Raw genomic sequence first — 24,394 nt, 5'->3', positions numbered from 1 at the left:
TACAACCTAAGCACCTCCCTCCCAAGACCAGATCCACAGTGCAACTATCTACTAGTTTCTACTTAGATGACTTGCTCTTACCTCAAATTCAACAAGTCCAAAAACAAAACTAAACCTATACATGAAAACAACTCATCCTGCTGACATCCTAGTTCTATTAATACCACAATTTTCCCAATCACGGAGGACCAAAATATTAAAGTTATGTTTGATTCTGAGCCTTTCTTTTTAACACAATATCCCTTTATTTGAAATCACTGATATCTGTTGGACTAAACATAGGTTATTTTCTATGCACTTCTAACAGAATAAGACAAGCAAAGTAGAGTTAAATATTGATGTTTTTTTCAAACTATCACAACTTCTGAAACTCAACTTGAGTTTCTATCTACTTTATTTTATGTATCTCTTGAAGAGAAGACACGAACTCAAAAGGAGTGACAGGAAAGTCCTATCAGTATAAAAAAATATTGTTCTGTTTCTAGTTAATTTGGTCATTTCTTACCATAGCTTATTCTATTCAAATAAGCATTTATTCTTATTGTATCCTAGAATGAGAATTAAAACTTTTCAAAGGATGATGCTTCAATATTGGATACTGGAGTGTACATTAAGGAACATTCCTTTTGAAGCTATTGTATCATTTTTTTCTATATATATTGAAGACAATTTATATGAATCACTTTTTCTCATGTAAAAACGTTATTCAAATTGTAGTACCCATATAACTGACAATCCTGGCCATCTGGCCTAGCCTAAGAGTGACACTGGGTTTCATTAGGGATTAGAAATTATGCTAATCCCTTTAAAGAAGAAAAAAATTCAAATTAAGTACTGACAAATTTTTGCTTATAATTTTACCGTACATTAATTTTTTTTAAAAGAAAACAAAAGCCAGTCAAACCCAAGTTGTCCAGGCAAATAAACTCAAATCTTTCTGTCATGTCTGATATTATAATCTACTAGGTAAGTTATTTAATTAAAGTTATTTCTTATGCCTTATGTTGTCTGATTTGATTAACCACCACCTATTTATGGCACAAAACTTTCCTAAGCCAAAATAAACACAGACATTAAGAAACAAATTTTTACCCTGTAACATAGAAAAAAACAAGCAAGCTCTATTCCATGCTTAAGTATTAATGTTCTTATTTTTCAAATCTAATTTCCTAAAATTCATGGTAGCCTAATAAAGTTTAATGACACTGGTCTTATTTCTTGCTATATGTACTACATAGCAAGAGTATTTACAATAATGAAGTGGCAGACACATATTTGTTGTCAAAGTATAATTTGGGACACAATTATAGATATTTAACTTATGGATTAACTCTGTACCTTATCATCTCAGCCTACCTGGTCTTTCTTGGATTAATAAAATATATATTCTTATAGTTCCAGAATAATCTCAGCCACCTAGTTCTGCTACAAGATAAAGTGAGCCTGGAAGTAAGGCAATGTTAAGTAGAGAAGCTTCCTTTGCCTAATCCACCTCCCAAGGCCTCCATCCGTAAAAAGAGTACAGACCAGAAATTCTAGGCCCTCCCAAATCCTTTCTGTGCTATCAGCCTATTGCTGAGCTTTAGTATCTTCATTTTTTAAACAGGAAAAAATTCCTGTCATACCACTGATAGGAGTGATTTGCAGATTTAATGAGATTATATCAAAATACTTTATTACCTACAAAACATAAACTTTATAACGATAGCTACTTTGTACGGAGCATCCTCATTTCTACTACCCTACAATTCTAATAGCAATGGAAGCTTTACATATACAATTGTTTCTCTTTTAAACCTCACTATAATTCTACACAGTTATAATTATATTCAGTGTATACATCAGTTAATAGAAGCTGAAAGAGTTTGGTTGATTTGATTCGCTAAGGTCTCGATTTTACCTCCAAGTAGAAGCTTTTCTTCCCTTTATGCTCAGAGCTGGCACGATATTATTTCACGTCCTTAAGATGGTGGGGTTGATTAAGAAAAGGGTGAGGTGGGAGGAATCTCTGAATAACCTGCCCCTGATCAAATATATGCTCGTGTTGTAGAACAGACCACCTGAAAATCCCTGGACTTCATACATTGTTTTTATAGTTTTTTATATATCAAATATAAGGTGTAAAGAAAAACTAGGTTTAATAAGAGCAAGATGAATATGGTATGCCATCCCAGCCAGATTCAAACTTAGATTTTTCATAAGTTCATCAGATTATCACGCATATGTGCAAATCAAAAATGACATCAAACAGAAAAGCATAAGGACGTCCTTTGCTTTTGGAAAACAGAGAAACAACAGAAACTCCTTTTGAGATGGAGAGACATTTTTTTCATAGTAGGGATTAAGACATTTAAACACATTCCTGTTTAAAATCTTAATACAGCCATGTTTTTACTCATAAAAATCAAGTCTCCCAGTAGAAATGGTATTTTACCACACTAATCTTTAAATTCCATCATTAAAAAAGTAGTAATACACACCAATTTCTAACCTCTTGGAACATTCTGCACAATAGATGTTAGTCATTGAAATGACAAATTGCTTAGAAAAGTGGTACAGCCTCAATTGCGACAGGATTTGGTAGTCAATATTCTTGTTTTCCAGTAAAAAGATTTCACGAGCTGAAACATAGGACTCCTTGTGCTTTTACCGATCAAGGGAGCATTTCTGAGCAGCTTCTCAGAAAATATTTCTTTACAGGTTGACCATAGATCTAGGGTCTTCACTCCTTGTAATGGCACCACGAGACACAGTCATGCTACTTCTGCCTCTGCGCATTTATGGACGATTTCAGGATCTACTCCACCATCGACCTCTATGTCCAGAGACGGGAACTGGGTCTTCAGCTAGTGAACATTTGGCATCATATCTTCCATGAGTTTCTGCCCTCCAAGCCCAGGTTCCACCGCCATAACCAAGGCCATATCTATCTGATGAGCCCACGGTGCCAAAGACTGAAATGGAGTTCCTGGTTGGATGGCAAGGCCAAACTTCATCCCATTCTCCTGAATGTCTTTAATCAAAGCCCCTGGGTTCTCAGTAGCGTGGAGATGAAAGGTATACTGATTGGCACCTGCTACGGCCATTGGCTTTACCCACTGTTGCAGCCTCAACACCAAAATATACACATCGAAGAAAGGGTCCTGGCCTTGCTGCTTTTGGAGGCTTTCTCCCACAGGGAACCAAAGGTAATGTTGGGAACAAAATGCCTGCCCATTACATCCAGGTGCAGATAACTGGCCTCAGGGTCCAGCATTTGGAAGCACTTGGCCCTGAAACTGGCCAGAATGCTGTTGGGGATAGATGGGCTAATCTTGCAGCCAGATGCCACGGTGCTGGTTTCCAAGGATTCTGAGCTTTCTAAATCTTCTCTTGAATGTTTCTCCCATCATCGTCTTCATTCCAATTCCCACTGACATCACTTTGATTTAGGTTATCATCTACTCCTAGACAACAGTAGAAAATTCTTTATAGAACTTTCTGCCTCTTTTTCCTCCCTACTTCAGTCAATACTGAACACCACTAACATTATTTCAACTTAAAAATCTTTGGTGGCTTCTCACTGCCAAGAATTCAAAATCTAAATTCTGTTGTCTGTTATTCAAGGTACTCCATAATCTGACCCTAAACTGCCTTCTCTGTCTAAACACTTCCATATAAACTCTCCATTTCTGCAAAACTCCTAGGACCTGGCTTCCTGACTTATCATTACTTTTCCTTCTACTTGAAATAAGCTTTTTTCTCCCTTCTTTCCAAATCTTACTTACCTATTAAGGCCCAGCTCAAGCTCTGAGATTTGTAAGAGATCTTGTCTACATACAAATTCCTCTAGCGCTTTTCATATATACTATCATGTATACACAGACTGTATCTTTGCCATCGGTCATACACTGCTTTGTATTAATTACCTTTTCACATGTGTATATTTACCTTATTGTTTCAACTATACAGTAAATTACTTGAGGGCACATACTAGTATTTTACTTCTTTATATCTTTTGCAGCAATTAGCTCAGTGCCAATTTAAAAAAAGCACTCATGAAACTTATAATTTACTTGAGGTGCTGGTAACAGAGTTTATTCCACTCAAATTCTTTTCTGATGAACTTCAATCTAAATGAAATAGGACAGTTACTATGAAAAGTATTTAATAAGCTCATTGTGAACTAAAGGAAGAAACTTCTTTGAAGTGACTACTACTAAAATACTTTTAAAGAACTTTGTAGCTTGAAAACACTTCACAAATGTTTTCTCTCACAATATCTTATAAAAATATAGCCTTTTTCTAAATTATTCATGGGAGTAAGGGGCCTGGAAGTCCTTTAGCTCTGGTATGCTATTTAAACACTAGTCCTAAGTGTTTAAAGAGATACACATTTAAATAGTAGTGTTAATAACCACTTCCTATAACACAAAGAGATGGGGTTCTTGGTCCTTAGTATCTCACAATCTACTTAAAAAACATAAAATAGAATATTTTTGCTTTCATTATTTTTCTTAAATAATTTTTAGGCACTTCTCTTTTAATGAAATTACAATATTAACAGGTTTGAGTCTTTAAAAAAATGAACAAACCAGAATTATCCTAAAATTCATATGAAAGAACTGTCTGAGAAGAACTAATCAAAGTAGTTAAAAGAATAACAGAGCAGGGCAGTAGAAAGAGGAGGAAATTTGCCTTGACAGATATTAAAATATAATCTGAAACTAATTAAGATATTATACTGGCATAAGAGTAGACAGATAAGTCAGCAGAACAGACCAGAGAGCCCAGAATAGATCCCATTATGTAAGGAAATTTAAAAAGTGAGAAAGGTGATATTTAAATCAATGAGAAAAGAATGATTTATTCGGTAAAATGCTAATGGCACAATTGAATACCCATCTGGAAAAAAATTAAGGCCCATAACCTCCCTATATACAAAATAAACTACAGCGCTCACTTTAGCAGTGCATATACTAAAAAAGTAAATAATTACAGATGGATTTATGATTTAAGCATCTAAAAATAACATAAAAATTTCACAAGGAAATGTGCAACACATATATAACCTTAGGGACTCCTTTCAATCAAGAAAGGAAAAGCCAGAAAACATAAAAGAAATGACAGACATAATTGCATATATATAAATAATAATAAAAGCAATTGTATGACAAAATAGCCGTAAAAATATTAAAAGACAAAACATATGTGGGCAAATATTTGTAACTAATATGACTGGTAAAAAGTTAATATCTCTAATGTCTCTAAACCATAAAAATTGATAAGACACATCAACCAATAGAAAAATAGGTATGGAGTATAAATTGGGCAATACACATATTAGCACATCCAAAATCCAATAAGCATATGAAAAGATGCTCAACTTCATCTGTAGTCAGTGAAATGCAAATTAAAGTAACAATGAAATTATTTCTTATTAACCAGATTGGTCGTAGTAATTAAAATAATGACAACACCTGAGTTGGTAGGGATTTTGAGAAAAGGGTACTTGCGTACTGCTGTTAGAACTATACCTTTTTTTTAAAGAGCAACCAGCAATAGCTACTAAAATTTAAGAATGTGCTCTTCGAATCAGCAGTGTTATCCCTGGGACTCTAGTCCATAGAAATTACAGTACCAGTATTTAAGGATATACATATAGGCATACATCAGAGATATTGTAGGTTTGGTTCTGGACCACTGCAATAAAGCAAGTCACATGAATTTTTTTGGTTACCCAGTGCATATAAAAGATACATTTATATTTATACTGTAGTCTATTAAGTGTGCAATAGTATTTTGTCTTAAAAAACACCAATGTACATACCTTAAGAATTTTTATTGCTAAAAAATGCTGACCATCTTTTTGCTGATGGTCTTACCTTCAATTTGTAAAAAACGCAATATCTGTGAAGTGCAATAAAACAAGGTATGTCTGTACGTGTGCACACGCACATGCGCATGCACATACAAGGTATTTATTACAATAGTTTGTAATAAAGAAAAAAAGCTGGAAACACGGTGAATTCTCATCAGTAGAGGGAATACGTACATATCATGGACTATTGTACAACTATGAAGAAGAGCGAACAGAGCTATGTCAGATAACTCGGAGGAATTTCCATTATCTACTGTTAGGAGAGAAAGGCAAACTTCAGAGAAGTACATACTACAATACTGTATGATGAGGGTATTTTTGACCATAAGTAAGAGAAACCCAATTCAACTAATTTAACAACAAAATATTTCTTTAATATAACTAGATATCTAGAATTAGTGCAAGCTTCAAAGTTGGTTGATATAAAGATTCAGTGGTAATGTCATTAGGAAACTTCAGACCCTAGAGGACCCTGAGAACTGGGCTGGGGCTTTGGGAGCAAGTTGACTGCCAAGGCAGAGAGCTGAACTGGATATAGACAAAGACCACAGAGAAACTTCAGGGTTGCCCTACGAAGAAGATTATGCCTTTGGGAAGCCCCTTTTCCTCACTGCATCTCTAGAACTTCTAAAACAATGCTGAATAATAAAGGAAAATAGCGAGTATCCTTTCTCGTTTCTAATTTTAAAGGAAATGGTATTAGCACTTTACCATTTGGTGTGTTTGCTGTTGGTAGGTAGTAAATAATGTTGTATCATATTTAAGTAGTTTCCTTTTATCCTGACCTTAAATTGTTTACTAGAACTGACTACTTGATTTTATCAAATGTTATGATACTGAAAATATTTACTCCAGTAATCAGTTGATATAACAAATTATAACAAGTTGATTAACATCTTGATATTGAACCATGTTTGCATGCATGTGATAAACCATATTTTCTAATAGTTCATTATTTTTTATATATTGCTGAATTGTATCTGTTGCTATTTAGAAATTATGCATCTCTATGTATATATGAAATTGGTATATACTTCTTTTTTGATACTATATCAAGTTTTGCTATTTAAGTTACCATGACTTCATATACAATAAATTGATGTCCTATTCATATTTTTCTTTACCTTGGAATAACTTAAATAACTGAAAGTATGTGTTATTTAAAGCTTAAATAAATCTTATTCATGAAGCCATATGATTCTGATACATTTTTAGATAGTAAGCCTCTTAATTACTTTTTTTTTTTTAAAGCCTACAGCACCTGGTATTCCTAGGTGGTCTCCCATCCAAGTACTAACCAGGCCCAACCCCACTTAGCTTCCAAGATCAGACAAGATCAGGCATGTTCAGGGTGGCATGGCCGTAGACTCTTAATTACTTTTGTAATTCCTTCTGAGATAACTGGTCGATTGGATTTTCTACTTCTTTTTGAATTTTGGTAATTTATATTTTGCTGAAAATCCTCCCTTTCCTTGACATTTTCAAATGTGTTCCTATAGAACTGTAGATAGTATTCACTAATTAATCTTTTAATTTCTTCTGGTATGTGATTATTCTCTTTTTCCGTACAAATCTTGTAATTTTTTGCTTTCTCTATTTTTCTTAAATAGAATTTTAGACTTTGCTTTTTCGTTAATCTTTCCAGAGAATTTTTTTTTTTTTTTGGTTTATTTTGTGTCCTTTTTCTAATGTCTTAAGTATTAAGTTACTTAATACTTGATATCTTAAGTAGTATTTTTAATTGATATACCATACCAGAAAATTCACACTTTTAAGGTGTACACTCCATAATTTTTAGCATACTCACAAAATTATGCAACCATTAAATTCCTTTAGTTTTTATCTCTTCTTTAGAAATGAATAAAGTAATTCATTCTCTTTTGACTACAACTTTAATTTTGTCTTGAAGGTTTTGGTAGAGATTCTATCCTTTTCATTGCTTCCTGGTTATTTTGTCATTTGTTTTGACTTGCCTTTTGATCCAAGGATTATTTACTAGGGCATTTCTTAATTTTTAACTTAAATTTGTTTATCTGTATACCTTTCTGTATTTTCCAGATTCTTTAAAATGAGTATGTGCTACCTTTACAACTAAGGGAAAATCTTTTTTAAGTTACATTTAAATCTTTTATCCACCTAAAATTTATTTTTGAGACAAGAATGCAATAGGAATCCACTCCACTCCCAAATAGGTAGTTGTTCCAATAGTACTTATTAAATGATTCCTACTTTCTCACGTAATTTTATTACATTTGTTGTAAAGTGAATTTCCTTATATGTTTGGGTTTATTTCTGGACTCCATTCTGTTCCACTGATGTCTGTATTTTACCTTTTTGGTATCAATAGGAAAAGCTTGGTAACTTTAAAATGTGTTTTAATATCTGATAGAATTAATCTCTCATCTTTTTTCACAATTTTCTTGGTTATTGTTACATTTAATTTTTCATAAGGATTTTAGTACCTTTTATTATGCTCTGAAGAAAAAACCCATTGGTAATTTAATTGGAATTGAATTACATTTGTAAATTTTAAAGAATTGACATTTCTACAATATTGAGTGATCCTAATTAAGAAGAAATATTTTCTCATTTGCCTAAGTAATTTTACATCCCTTTGTAGAGTTTGAAATTTTTCTTCATATAGGTCCTACCCATTTCTTCTTAAATTTAACCTAGGCATTTTATTCTGTTTTTTTTATTGTAAATTAAAAGTTTTCAGTTATATGTTCCAAACCATTATAATTTGATACAGTAAAGCTATTAACTTTTGTATACTAGTTTTTCCTTATTGAATTTTCTTATTGTTTCTAATAGCTTTTCAGTTAATTCTCTTTGGGTTTGCAAACAATAATATCATTAACAAATAATAATAATTTTGCCTTCTCTTTTCCAGTACTTCAAATTTTATTTCTTGCCCTTATCTAATTGCACTGGCTAATAAATCTAGAATAATGTTAAATAAATGTGGTGATACTGGGCATTTGGGGCTATTTCTAATGTTGCACTATTAAGCATAGTAAAATTACAAAAGCGACGCATGCTCACTTTGCCAGTTTAGTACATAACCTAGAGGCTTTTTATTTTTTTTCTTTTTAATGCCTGGCACATAGTTGATGTTTGATAAATGTTGACTTTCACTGAATGCTTTGTTAATACATATTTACACACGGAGATACATACTAAAGGATAATGCTAAATGGAAAGAAAAGACACTAAAAAACTTTTACTGAGCATTACCTACGTGCAGGAAGCTGGCCTAAACCTTCTCCTTAACAGCTCTTTTGGCATCTAAATCTTACTTGGAGTTGATTTTGACAGCATGCAATCATGGAAAGAGAACTGCAGTGGGAGTGTGAAGACCCAGGTTCTAATTCTGTCTCTGCCACTACTAATTTGATGACCTTCGGAGGTTCTTAACCAATAGCGTTCAGTTACCCAAAAGGAGAGACAACTTGGGTGAAGAAGAGGCAGTCTTAGAATCCATTTGGGAAAAGACTTTCAGTTACCTTTCGCCGTCCATCCCTCACCAACATATAACGGGAGGGCTTATAGATGATACTCAATAGACGGAACAAAGAGGAACTAAAGTTCCTTTGAAAAATGGATGTGGTGACAAGTGCCAGAAATAAAAACAAAACATACGAAGTAACGCAGGCTCCTTGACATCCATCGCACCTCCCCTGTGAAACACGTCAGCATCAGTTATGCTCTCTTACAGCTAAAATGGTAGATTCTGGGCTCCATGTCTGCAGAGCAACATTTTACAAATCCCCAATCCTCTTACGCACCCCGTAAATTCCCTTTGGTTCCCAAGCACTGCTTGGGGTAACTAAACTTTTATTCTCCACCTCTCAGTCCTGGATGTGTCACGTAGAATGCAGATATGGTATCTAAGCAGACGATCTGCCAGTAGGACCCAGGCCTCCTTACTCTCTTTGGAGTACATTCAAGGGTTAAGGGTCACAGAAGACATCTTCTTAAGGAGAGTGACGTCGGTGGAGAAGGGGACAACCTTAAGGTCAAAAAGGTCAGTAGAGTTTTCCTCGAAGAGCCACATCCCCAGGAGGAGACGGGGCCTGCTCAGGGGCGGGAAGGAGGCTGGGCCCCAGGCTGCTGAGTGGCCGCCCTCCCAGCCAATCGGCATGTAGTAGAAGTCCCGCCCCTCCCGGCGAGGTACTCACTTTTCCCACTTCGGCGTTGCCCATGGAGATGACTTTGATGCGCAGGGACTTGCCAGGCTCCTTCCGCTTCGGCATGTTGGCCTCCATTGCCCTCGCTCTCTCGGGGCCACCCGCCTCGGTCTCTTCTTGTTCACTAAGCTGGCCCGTCCCTCAGGTCTCCTCATCCAATAGCGAAACCGTTGTTACTGTCACCGCCCCGGCTCCGCGGCTCGCCATCCCTGCCGCTGCCTGGCAGCGGGCGCAAGCGGTTAGTAGCGCAGGGAGCTAGGGGAGGGAGAAAAGAGTCTCGCGATGCTAGAAAGGGGCGGCGTGACGTCATCGCCAGGCCCTAGAGCAGAGACTGTGGTTACCTGATTCCTGGGACCTAAGGAGTCTGGGCGCCTCCCTAGGCAGGCGACACAGAGAGTGGCTGGGTTTACTTTTAACGGAGTGCGCGGCATTATGTCCACAGGCTCCAGGACATAGGCATTTGTTATATTCACAGCCGAGTAGTAGAAATTTATTGGCTGTTCAGGGCAGATTCTCAGGTTGGGAGTATCTGGAATTACGAATTTCAACAAGCGGAAAATTTGAAATAGACTAGGGCCCATTTTGAGGTGTTTTTTCAGGATTCTTCAGTCCTAAGGGCTCCATTCACTCACCCTTCCCCTTTTAATCTGTTTCCCCTGCTCTGGCTTTGGAAGAGGCAGGGTCAAGATTTAGGGAAATGGAGAAGTCGATGCCCTGGTTCCGGAAGAAGGGCTTGTCAACAAAAGGTCGCCACCTCGAATACAGTGCCAACATGAGTCCCTAGTCTGGGATACAGGAAGAGGAGACTACTCAGATAAATAGTCTGCAAACTGGGGAAACCTAGCCTTTAATGGAAATTTAAAGTGTGCTCCCTCCAAGGAAACAGGGAGGCGTTATAAAGTGTGTGTGTGTGTATGTGTGTGTGTGTGTGTGTGTGTGTGTGTGTGTGTGAGAGAGAGACAGAGACAGAGACAGAGACAGAGACAGAGAGAGACCTCTGTAAACAATGGCTGGTAGACTCTAGATTGTGAGTTTGGGCCGGGTTAACCATAAGGAGTCCTTTTTGGCAGGTAGGTTCTTTCTCCAAGTCAACAGGCCTTAGGCAAGATCTGGATCCTATCCAATCATTTAAAAAAAAAAATAGGTTGTTCATTTGGAACCAAGAGAGGTCTAAGTTTAGTCCTTGTTCTTCTATTATGGAGTTCTAATATGTAGGAAGAAATATCAGGCTTTTCTTATACTCTTAAACCTCTATCAAGACGTGTGTGTGTCATTGTAGCTATAAGCTCCTTCATTTTCCTCCTCTTCCTGCCACTCACATCTAAATTTAACCCCATCTTCTGTTCTCATCTTTTCTTTAGTCGACAATATGATGGTAGAATAATATTTCTAAGATAACCACTTTTTCATTCTCTCATTCCAAGGAATAAGAAAAGCATCTGCTTGATTAAAATCAGTCTTAGAGGAACTGTAATTTTTTGAGTCAATATCTTCAGTTATGGAAGATAAATAGAACTTGACAAATGATTATTTAGTGCCCTTAGAAAGAATGGCTGCCAATTTCCCAGTAAATGACAATGGTAAAGGTAGCGTTGCCAGTATTCTCACACAGCTTTGAACATCTTAATACATTGCAGGAAGACAGTGAAGAAAGGCTCAAAATTTCATGATAGTTATTTGCAGTTAGGTTTCAAATATTTCTATTTAAAATTTAATTTTAAATATTAAATGCTTTTTAAGAAAAGCTTATTCTAGATTGTTTTCACATTCAAGTAATATAACAGTTCAATCTTCTAAAATGCTTTGCAAATATGAACTATGAGTCATAGTTAGAATTTTGATAGTTTAGAGCTTGGGTTTATACTGATTCTCCAGATGCTGATTTCTCAATATGATGTAATAAAACCAATAAACATCTGTTGCTTTAATAGTTCAGCTTTGACCCTGTAGTAGAACTGGTATTGTGGTAGAATAATTGCAAAACGTCAAGTCTTCAAATATCAAAGACTGATTAGATATGATACGCTTCAGCATAAGAGCCGTAAGATATGCCGAAGATTAAAATATATTACTATCTTTTCATATTGCTGTTTTTAAGGTTTTAATGTGTTGCCATATTTTCTACTGAGTGTGTTAAATTGGCTCGGAATTGAAAAAGCAAGAAAGTAGCTTTCTTTTCCAGTCTTTAATATAGACAGGAGAGAGAGAAGCATGAGTTAGCTGTGTAGTGTGAAGCTAGAGGATTGGTGTATGGGTTAGGAGCATGAGCTCTGGAGTCAGCTCTGTTATACTCTCTGTTGGCGTGACATGGGCATGCAGGAGATAATGCCCACGAAGTACATGGTAACCCCCCCTCCCAATAAACAGTAGTTATATGCTTTCAGGTACTCATGTTTTTTAATTTTTATGTATTAAAAAAGATTTTGCTTATTTTAAACCTGCGTTTTAAAAGTAAATTAGGAAATACGTTGGACATACTAAAAGGTATAAAGAATAATATAATGACTACCTGTGTATCCACCACATAGCTTAAGAAATAGAACATCACTGATACTGCGTGTCCGCTTTCCCAACACAGCCTTCCTCCCTCTCTACAAAAGGTTGCAGCTATCTGAATTTGTGTTTTTAATTTCTAGGCATTTAAAATTTTTATAGTACTTATGTATATATATTTCACAATGTAGTATTGTGCTGTATCTTTTAGAAATCTTTATTTTGAAATAATTTCACTCTGAAAAGTTTCAAGAATAGTAGAAAAAAAATTCTTATATACCCCTTTAGACAGATGCATCAATTGTTAGCATTTTGCCTTATTTACTATATCACTTGTGCTCGCTATCTGTATATACACATTTTTTTTCTGAATCATTTGAGAGTAATTAGCATATGTGTTTCTTTACCCGTAAACACTTCGGTGTGTATTTTCTAAGGACAAGGACTTTCTCTTATTTAACAACAGTGTATTTATCAAAATCAGGAAATGTAACAGATACAGAACTATTACCTAATCCTGGGGTTCTCAGACTGCATTGAGGTAACCCACAGCCCCCTATTGAATTCACAGAGAGAGATCTATGGGGTATTTTACATTCTAAATTCTCAAGGCAAACAGAAGAAATCTAAGACTACACAAAACTACTTGCTCAAGGTTGTTTACAATTTCAGCAGTAGATGGTGCCATATTCCTTGAACATGTCATATATTTGGGAAGCTGAGTTTTTTCGGTGGCTGTGATAAAAAGCCAGTACAGTGGAAAATCAGTGCACAACAGGAAATGAAGGTCATCCTATCCAATCTGATTCCAAGGTTTGAGAAGTTGTGCAGTGCCCAACAGGTGCACAAATCCCATTAGTAAGTAATTGTGGTTAAGAATGAAATAAAAAAATATTTTTCTTTCAATTTATAGGCATTATTTTTTCAAATAACAACTAAATTGTTAGGATATAAATAAGTTGTTTGGACCTAGATATTTCTTTTTGCCAAGGAACACCACGAAAAAGATATTGAGACACTGAGGGTGACTCGAACCAAGAATATTTGAGAAAATTTCATCTAACCCACAATTTATAATCAAATTTCACCATTTGTCCCAATAATATTCTTTATTACTATGTTCCCCAACATCTCAACTCCACCCCCTGGTCTGGAGTCTAATCCAGCATCATTTAGTTGGTATGGTTCCTCAGTCTTTTTTTATTGGTATGGTTCCTCAGCCTTTCTTTATCTTCCAAAATGACAGTTAATTTTAGAATATTCCTCATTTTGTGTTTGATGTATTCTCGTGATTACATTCAGTTATATTTGGCTGGAATAGCACAGAAAAGACAATGTCCTTTGAAGGGCATCAATATCAGAAGGCTGGTGGTGTCGATTTGTTCCATTTATTAATGATGTTAACTTTAGTTGGTTAAGGTGTAAGGTAGTGTTCATTAGATTAATCCACAGTAAAGTGAGTTTTTTCATTTGTAATAAGTAATTTGTAAGGGAATATTTTGAGATTATATACATATTATTTCTTCACTGAACTTTCACCCACAAACCCAATGATGATTCATGGCTGAAGAGATTATTACCATGATAGATGCAAAACCATGATTTTCTAACTTCGTCATTCCTCCTACATTTATTACTTGGTATTTTACTTTAAGGGAGAGCTTTCCTTTCTCATTCATTTATTTATTAATTTATATCAGTATGGACTCATATATGCTTTTTTACCTCATGAACATTGTTTTGTTACTATTTTTATTTTAATGCTCATTCTGGCTCTTATGTCTTTTTGATACGTCTCCACCATTTTTTGAGCAACTCCTTGCTTTCTGACACAACAAGCCCTAGTTCCCTAAGTCCTTTTAGTGGAGAATGGTTTTCAGAAACCAAGATCTGGGTGCTTGGTGTGCTCAATTGATACGAGGGTCCCTTTGCTTTGGCCCTTTAGTTGACTGAGCCCCCCCAAAAATACATGTATATATATATGTATATGTATATATATATATATATATACATATATATATACATATACATATATATATATACTGATATCCCCAATTCATTTTAGCACAAAAGGATTCATTCTAGTTTTCTCTCTTTCTGTATTTATAACTCCCTGGCTCTCATCATCTTCAGTATATTTACTCACTTGCTCAATCCTACAATACACAGAAAGTAGTTTCAGAATTGCTAACTCATACCATCTCAAAAAACAGAACCACTTTGAATTAGAGTTCACTATTTGTTTATAGCTATTTTTGTCTTAAATTGACAAATATAGTTTGTCATATAGTTTCATATAGGATGAATGTTTATAAGTTAATTGGCTTAATCCTTTTTTTTCTCTCTGGCATGGTTATGGTTTTCATTTGAAATATGAACATTTATTTATTTATGTTTATACTCTAGTTTTCTCTCTTATTACTGTTAGCTTTATTTTATTACTTTTTGTAAAACATTAATGTAGTTTCAAAAGTCAGAATGATACCAATTGACGTACTCAGAAAAGTGTCATTTTCGCCTCCATTCCAATCCGTTCCGCCTCTTTCCACCTACCTTCTGTGACCAACTGATCACATTAGATCCCAGTTTATTCCTTCTTGTGTTTCTTTTTATAAAAAGTAAGCAGTTACATGTATATTTTCTTATTTCTCCTTTTTTCTTGCAAGAAAGGTTACTATATGTATGTGTGCAGTTTTGTTTTGTTTTTTTGAACTTTGCTTTTTTCACTTAATATGTGCTGGAAAGCATCTCCTATTATATCACAAAGATCATACCTGTTCTTTTTTACAGATACATAGTATAGTACTCCACTGTGTGGATATGCTATGGTTTTTTAAATCAATATATTTATGGGCATTTACGTACTTTCAGATTGTTGTGGGTGTGTCTGCAGGGTAAATCTCTTAAAAAGTGGAATTAGTGGGTCAAAGGTAAATATATATTTAGTTTTGTTATATATTGCCAAATATTTTAAAGTAACATTTTGAGAATTTTTGCATCAACGTTTTTAAGTAGTATTGGAATTAAGTGATACTCTTATTCCTAAGTAATGTAATTATAAATTAAGTAATCTGTGCAACTTTTACCTGGCTTAAATATTAATGTTATACTTGCTTCATAAAAAATTTGGAAGTTTTATTTCATTTTCTATGCTTTAAAATAATGTATGTGACAAAATTCATACATTTGTAGTAATAGGGAGAATTATATATTCAACACTCTACATATTCACTTCCCAGCTTATGTACAATCTCGTTTCATCTATACTCCCCCACCCCCGAGTTATTTTGAGGCAAAGATCTATAACAATACTTATCTTAATGTATCTTTAGAAAGTAAAGCTCTTAATTGCAAACATACCCACAATACCACAGGCGCACTGTGATGGGCAGAATTCCGTAGAGACCAACTCTTCCACTGAAAACTATGAACTCTGGAAAAAATGTGAAATGACTACCTGGGGATTCGGAAGAGTTATAAAAATCAGGCAGATAGTAGAAGGGAGTCAAAAAGTTGGAGAAGCAACTGGTATGAGATGAATTTCTCCTCAGCAATATAAGGACCTTGGGACATACTGGCTGATTAGCCCTTTCTATCTTGCATATTAGTCCACAGGATTTTAGTTCTGAGCATGCACTACACCGTATCAGAGGATGCGAATTTCATGCTGTTACACAGATATCTATGTACTCATCCTACTAGCATCCCAGGGACTGTGTGGTGGGTTGTATTTTTAAAAAATGGCTGCAACAATATTTCCCAATCTGTATGATATTCATTTTTTTATTGTGACAAAATTAAAATATATATAACATAAAGTTTACCATTTTATCAATTTTAAGTGTACAGTTCAGTGGCATTAAGTATATTCACATTGTTGTGCAACCATCATCATGATCCATCTCCAGAACTTTTTCATCTACCCAAACTGAAACTCTGTAACAAACACTCTTTCTCCATCTCCCCTTCCTGAACCCCTGCAACCACCATTCTACTTCTGTGTCTATGACTTTGACTACTCTAGGCACCTCATATGAGTGGAATCATACAGTATTAGACCTTTCACGACTAGCTTATTTTACTTAGTATCATGTCTTCAGGGATCCCATGTATTATTCTTACAATGAGACTGACACCCCTCCCCATGACGGGTGTGTGTGTTGAGGGGGGCAGGTGTCTATGTTTCCTCTCCCTTGAATCTGGATGGCTTTGTGACTATGGCATGAGTGACATTATGACACTTTCAAATCTAAGTAATAAAAGGCAATGTAATTGCCTTCTAGTTCTCTTGGAATGCTCACTTTTGGAGTCCAGACGTTGACTATGAAGAAATCCCAGCAGTTCGTGGAGAGCCCCACCCCCATCCACAACCAACAGCTAAGCTCCCATGTAATAGCTAGAACCAACTTGCCAGCCATGGGATCGTGCCATCTCGAAAGTGCCAAGGCAAGTAAACGAGAATGCCAACAAGAGTGGAATAGCAATAAGGAATATGTAGCAAGCAATAGAAATATATATAGGTAGAAGATTGCCATTAACCCCACTAAGGAATGTAAACTCAGAGCAAGGTGCCAATTCCTTGGAAGACATCCTGGGGTACCAAGTGTATTAGTAAAAGAGCTCAAATGCCATCTTTCTCCTGTTCCTTAGATACCAAGTTCATTTAAACCTCATGGCCTTTGTACTTAGTTTCCCTCTGCCTAAAATGCATTTCCCCAGATCTCCAGGTGTTCCAACCATACTGGTCTGTTACCCAGGGAGGAGAGATTTTGACAGAAACCAATGTTTCCACCTACATATTCAATTGTAGTTAGTGGTACCCAATTGTCTAATGACATGTTTATGAAAGAAAGAAGGGGAGAGAAGGGAAAGGAAGGGGAGAGAAGGGAAATCAATGCCAAGAAATAGAATTAAAGAGGGAAGGAACACTCTAGTGCTGTGCCATAGAACTCCCCTTTTATTACCCGGCTCTCTCACAGTTAGGGTAAAGCAGAGATTTTGGCAAAAGTTGTGGATGACCACAAAAAAAGTAGGAACTATGCTGATCATGATGGACAACTGAAAAAAGATTTAAAATGACTAGTCTGCTGCTGATTAGTCATGCATGTTGGCAGCTTGACGAAATTTTAATATTTTGCAAAGTCCATTGAAATTTTGTATGTTCACATTGCTGTAAGGTTTTGCTTTGTCATGGGGTATGTACATGTTCAGTTTTGGTAGGTGCTGCCAGTTTCCCAAAGTGGCTTTGGCAATCTGCACTCCCACAAACAGTGAATGAGAGTTCTACTTCTTCCAAATTCTCCTTGGCCCTCAATTTTGTCAGTCTTTTAATTTTAGCCTTCATTCTATGTTTATAGTAGTATCTACTCATAGTTTTAATTTGCCTGTCCCTGATGACTAATGAGGGTGGGTGTTTTTCATATGTTTATAGGCCATTTCCTTTTATATGAAGTGACCGTTTAATTATTTTGCCCAATATTTCATTGAGTTGTTTATATTTTTTATTGATTTGTAAAAACTCTTTATATAGTCTAGGTATATATCCTTTGTCAGATATATACACTTTGCACAAAAATATTTGTAGCAATACTATTAGTCATAGTCAAAAACTGGAAACAACTCATTGGTCCAGCAGTAGCAGAGTGAATAAATAAATTGTGGCTTAGTCTTATAATGGAACACTATGTTATTGCTATACAGTACTATTCTACTGCTGTGCTCATAAATATGTTGAATTAAAGAAGCCAGACACAAAAGAATATGTCCTACATAATTCCAATTTTTTAAAGTTCAAAAACAGATAAAACTAATCAGTGGTGTTAGTAGTCAGGATTCTGGTTATCTTTAGGTGTAGTGGATGAAAAGGGGTGCAAAGAGAGTTTCTAGGTGCTGGTCATGTTCTGTATCTTGATCTGGGTGGTGGTTACAAAGGTGTGTTCACATGAAAATTGATTGGTCTGCACACTAATGATTTGTGTACTTTTCTGTAGTACGTTACGCTTCAATACAAAAGAGTTTACAGAAACAATTCCTACTTAATTTTCACAAAGGCCTCAAAGCCGGAAAAGCAGACTTGGCCTGATCTTTTCCTCTGCTCAGAGTTTCTTGTGCTGTTCCTGTGATAGATATTGGTGTCCATGGAAACCAGACAGAGAACGTGTGGCGGGGAAGCAAGGAAGAAGAGACTGGGGCCTGGGGAAGCAGCACGTGCGACGAAGGAACAGACACTCAGCGGGCGTCTTCTCCCCTCTGTGCTTTCAGATCCCACTCAAGCTCGAGCCAGTTCCCTGCTAACGCAACTGTTCGCCAATGACAACTGTGACAGCAATTGCTTGTCAAACTTACTGGGAATACACCCCATAACTAGTTCCAGCTCATCCTCTCCATTACTGGTTTCCATTTCACCTAACCTAGCAGGAAGGTTGGCCTGGTGGGGACTTGCAATAGAAAAGGCCTCTCTGGATGATACAGACTAATACTTCACTACCTAGAGGTCACTTATACGGTAACCTGAGCACTGAAGTGGAACCTTACCGAGGGCATAAGCCTAAAAAGGCCGTTGAGTAGAGAGAGTGAATGTTAAAGTGTCCGTGCATAAACACTTTGCTTACAGTAAAGTTCTTCAGATTCTTGCTCAGAGCTTATTAATTCTTATTTTAAGCATACTCATATCACCTTATCTGACTTTCTAGGTCTATAAAGAGACATTTAAAAGAGAATGAGTGAAATTTTCTTCTAAGGGTGCACACGTGTCTAGCTTTGTTAAGTCTGAGAATTCTGGGTATATCTGGATGTGAATGTGTGTATGTAAGTGTGTGTGTACAAGTCCGTGTGTATAGCAATGTGTAGGTTACGATGAATGTGTGTGAGAGAGCATGTGCAGATTTGCATCTTGTGCATCTGTTGGTTTGTGTGTGTATATTGAGTGTATGGAATGTGAAGACATTTGTGAATGAGTTTGTCATTTCCTGTGTTTATATACATACGTGTAATCAGATGTAAAATATGTAAATGAGAGTTTTCACTTATCTGTAGGATGTATAAGAGCATTTGTGAGGCTGCTTATAAGTTTGTAATTTTGAGCTAAGCTGTGAGTTTTTATCACGGATTACGTAGGGACAGCCCTAGGCAAAGTTTTCAAGTCATATGTTTGGACCATATGGGATTACCATTTTTGTGGATTAAAAATGGTTAAATATTCAGTGATGTTTGTCTGATTTAACTGAATGCGTGTATGCATGTACATGTGTATACATATACACATATATTCAAGCTAGCGTAGCCTCTGTAACACATTAGTTTTACTCTGAGATCTAAGGAGATGACGAGCACAAGTGTGAGACCTGAGCAGAAATTGAAAATAGATCTTGAAGGAAAGATAAGGTATAGAAAGAATGATGCAACAGAAAGTTGCAATAGGGAAATAATGAGAAATGAGATTGACAGTTCTTTACTTTGGGACGCCTTCTCAAAAACCTGTTTTATACCCACCCACCACAGGTTTGCCTCTGCCGTGGGCTTCTACACCCCCTGAGAACTTCCTCTATGATAATGCTTGTCATATTGAACTGTAATTGTTATTTTAAGTGGGTGTCTTCCCCACTAGACAGCAAGTTCACTGAGGGCAGGAACTGGGTCTCTGTAGTTCACTTATTTCTTAATATTTATCACAAAGCTTGGTACAGAATAGAAATTCAATATTTGTTGAAGAATTGGATGACGAAAAGCGAGATAGATATTCTGATAAATCCGTGCATGCGTGACTCTTGTTCTGTGTAACTGACAGGCATTTTGGAGGGGGAATTAACATGCATGGAATATTATTTTAGGAACATTAATTCAAGAGTGATAAAAAGAATAGACAAGTAGGGATGCTTAGTAATCAGAAGCCCAGTAGTTACCCAGGTATGTAGTAATAAAAAACCTAGGCTACAGTGGCAATGGGAATGAACAGTAAGGGAGAGATTTAAAAGTGCAATAGAAGAAGATTCTTGGTGATTGCTAAGTGTGGGAAATGGAGCAAGAATAAGAAAGGATGACCCTAAGTCTAAGTGACTGAGGAGATGATTATAACACTGATAGAAATAAGGAGGACCCAGGGTAAACAATTAGTGAGCCCCGTTTTGAACATATTACAGATGTGGGGTATGTTGGAAATGAATTAAGGGTAATAAACAAAAGGACATCCTAATAAAGATGACCAGCGGTTAGTGAGATATGTGACAACAGCCCAGGCAGGAGGCCTAGGGTGTTGATACTCAGACATTCCCTCAACAAATATTCTTTTGGCACTTACGTGCCAGGCAATAGTCCAGGCACTGGGCATACAGCAGTGAGCAAAACCAAGTTTCTGCTAACCTCATAGATTCCTTATCCCTGCAGTTATCTGTAAGCTATTCTTTTATTTACTTAAATGTAATAAGCATTGTTACATTATAATCTGTATTTAAAAGTTCCATATCTGAAGTCTTTGCTAGTCTGTTTCTACTATCTTGTTTCTCACTCGTGTTTTCTTATTTCCTTCCATGCTTGGTTATCTTTGACTTTGGGTTGAAAAATATTTGTAGAGATATGAGAATTAAAATGAAATCTGAGAACTAAAAATAATGAAAAGTATAAAGATGCCAGTTCCCTTTAAATTAACCTATAGAATCAATACGATTACAGGTACAATCCCAAAAAGATCCTGAAAAGTTGATTCTAAATTTTATATGGAACAACAAAGGACCGATAACTGTTAAGATGCTCCTGAAAAAAAAAAAAAAAAAAAAACCAAGTTGGAGAAATTGTCCTACCAGAGAGCAAGACTTATTTTAGACCCTCCAAGATTAAGTGTAAACTTCTCATTCGTGTACTGAGATCATCCATGATCATGCTCCACCTTATCTTCCTTGCCTCATAGTCCACTGCTCCTCAGCACAAAAGACCCGTTCCAGTCTGTTCAATCTTCTCCCAGTCTTCTAACTTTGGATACTGCCTGCCCGATCTTTACCTTTGCTCTTTCTGTTCTCCTTGCCTTTAATTCATAAATCCCTCCCTTCTACCAACCTCTGGCCTGGCCCTGCCCGAATACTACCTCCAAAATTTCATGCAGGTTATATAAATTCTTATCCAGGTCATATAAATTTCTTTCTCCAAACTCTCATGCCTCTTATTGTTCCTGCCATTTATTTTGGTATTTTATGATATATAGCATCAAAAAAGCGAGGAAAGGAAGAAGGCAACCTAGAAATGGAACCTAGAATTGGACATATGTAGACCTGCAATATATATATATATATATATATATATATATATATATATATATATATATATATATATACCTCAACAAGAGGTGTACTTCTCCCTGAGCATGTATCCAAGATCTGCCAGAAAGCCTGCTAAGAGTCATTAAACACCCATAGGCTGATTCGGGTGAGAAATGTTGCATAGTCTGATAAAACCCTCCGGAATCAGTGGCAACCTCGAAGCTGTTGGTACACAGAAGCTGGTTTCATCTCTCTTCACCTGGTTAACAGCTACTCTCCAAAGATAAATAAGGAAAAAATAAGGTGCAGATGAACATCAACACGTGTGGGGTTCTTGGTAGTTTGCATGTTTGTTTGAAGAACGCGCGTACTCGTGGCTCCGAACACGCAGAGAGGCTGGTGGCTGAGGTGCCTGAGGAGAGAGACTGAGGGCTGAGAGATGAGTGGGAGACTTGTCACTGAAACCCTTTTGTACTTTTTGTATTTTGTACCATGTGCAGCTGTTGACTATTAAAAAAAAAAAAGGTTTAAGAGACAATAATAAGAAGCAAAGACATTGGAAAGGAACAGCAAATTAGATGGTGCCAGAGAACAGAATTTGAATTTTTTGTGCAGCATTTCATGGAGCCAAAAGGAATGCTGGAAAGAGACGGCATGCTCCTCGTTAAAGCTACGGTGAATGTGTTTCAGGGCTGACCTTCTCACCTGACCAAAAAGACTTTCAACTAGAAGGTGAAACAGAGGAAGCACAGAGCCAAGCTTTGTTTGCAAAAATTAAATGCCTCCGAAGAGATACCAGCATCAGAATTTGGTTCCAGAAAGAGAACCAAATTAATAATCACATGCAACTGGGGAAGCCCAAAAATCCTCTTGTGTAGTTGCAAACCGGACACCGGCTTTTAACCAGCCTTCTGCTGAAGGAAGAACAGAGGTTTGTGGCAGTTCAAGGCTTCTGCCCAGCTCTACCTGTAGAGACCAGATCCCAAGACCCCCAGCTGCTGTGATATGGTTATCAAGCAGGATTTGGAACTGCGGATTCAGATTAATGGTTTCCAGAGATTCAAGAAATTTCCAGAAAGGGCAAGGTCAAGGATCTGAGAAAAATACTTGATCAACACATGCCAATGCACTGGTATAGGAGCGAAAGCCCCGGAGGCTGAGAAATGCCACCAACCAAGTGACAATCTCCAGAGTCCCCTCCTAAGAAGGTGTTTGTGGACTTCAAAACAGAAAAACTGTTAGTTGGGTGTGAAGCTTCCTTCCTTGCTAAAGAAAATACAGCAGACTGGATGGATAATTTGGAGGATTAAAATGTCAATTCATAACCATGTGTCAGCAAGGATTGGAGAACAGATCCACTGATGTGTTCATGCCAGAGTGGGCTATTTGCAGGGAATAAGACCTGGAGGATCAGGGACAATCTAATGAAGATAATATAAGAATGATCACGTACTAAAATAGATGTAATAAAGACATATCACGACCTCAAGGGCCCACTGAATTCTTAGTATTGGTGAATCATTCAAGGCTGAAGAAGAGAAAAAGAAAGCAGCATGACTCTTAGAAAAAGAGAACAGATAGAGGACTTAAGGCCCAGAGCAGCGAAGGAGGAGGTGTAGCTGGGCCTCTGCCCCTTAAGCCAAGCCTCTGGCTGGTGAGTCTCAGTGTGTGGGGGATAGTTGTCCTCCAACCCCAGTCAAGGAGCTCTGAGAGCCAAGTGGGCTCCGACTGGAGACTTCAAAACCTGACCTGCTTTCAGGTTGGTAGGGTGTGTCACAGCAATATCACTGTGAATACTTGGTCAGCCATCCCTTGGCACGTTTGGAACCTGAGCAGATGGGGAATGGCCCCATGTTTGCTTCAGCTACGGCAAAGAGGAACAGCTAGTGGGAGCCAACAGTCTTGAGGGTGTTTTTTTCCCAGTGAACATATCTTTTGTTGCATATGACAATGCAACTTCTAGAGAAATTTCCCATTCTTCAACCTTGAGGACTTCAAGCAGAAACTGTGAATAACTAAGACTCTAGCAGCAGCTTAGATGCCCCGATAAAGAATTGCACTCCCACAACAGGGTGTTGGAGTCTCAATGCAAAAGAATGGTGGGTGGCCTAATAGACATGCATCAGTTTTTGTGGAGAGCCACAAATGTTTGACAGGCGAGAAAGGAAAAGAGTTAAAAGTTGGGAGAGAGAGACATGAAAATCAAAAAGAATGGAGGAGAAGATTTTTAAAAAGTATTTCTGTAAGTTACCAATAGCTCTTTGAAAGAGGTAAAGAGAGATTGCAATTCCTTTTAAACAGTTTTTGTTGCTGGACTCTTGAGCATGACACCATGCAGAGACTGGGGACCGTGGAGCTCAGGGTTGGGTTGCATTAGACTCCATCCTTGTTAGAAGCAGTGGTGATTTTAAGTAACAGACAATGTTTTATGCTTCATACATACTTGTCGTTGAATGCATAAATGAATTAATGAATGAACAATTACAGATAGTGAAAAAAGTGATGAAAACAGAAAAGCAGGCAATGAACTGAAGGAGAGATGAAGCTATTACATAGCTGTAGAGCAATAAATGGACAAGTGGGGTCATTCGTCTTCGAGGATG

General features: G+C 36.8%; 1 protein-coding gene and 2 pseudogenes across 1 annotated transcript in view; all 3 read right to left on the bottom strand.

Moving 5' to 3' along the window:
* Positions 1-10,318, bottom strand: part of DNAJC27 (DnaJ heat shock protein family (Hsp40) member C27) — a 28,923-nt gene extending 18,605 nt beyond the window's left edge. Inside the window, exon 1 of the mRNA XM_039887669.1 lies at positions 10,042-10,318. Coding sequence (XP_039743603.1) covers positions 10,042-10,128 — 87 coding nt within the window. The 5' untranslated portion in view covers positions 10,129-10,318. The remainder of the gene's footprint in view (positions 1-10,041) is intronic.
* On the bottom strand, positions 1,358-10,004 carry LOC120622095 (ribulose-phosphate 3-epimerase-like; annotated as a pseudogene).
* Positions 7,110-7,228, bottom strand: LOC120622207 (uncharacterized; annotated as a pseudogene).
* Positions 10,319-24,394: the final 14,076 nt, after the last annotated feature.

The sequence above is a fragment of the Pteropus medius genome, unplaced genomic scaffold (assembly GCF_902729225.1).
Source record: "Pteropus medius unplaced genomic scaffold, Ma_sr-lr_union100, whole genome shotgun sequence".
Lineage (NCBI taxonomy): Eukaryota > Metazoa > Chordata > Mammalia > Chiroptera > Pteropodidae > Pteropus > Pteropus medius.
Note: the sequence above shows the minus strand (reverse complement) of the source record. Positions and strands in the feature narration are given on the sequence as shown.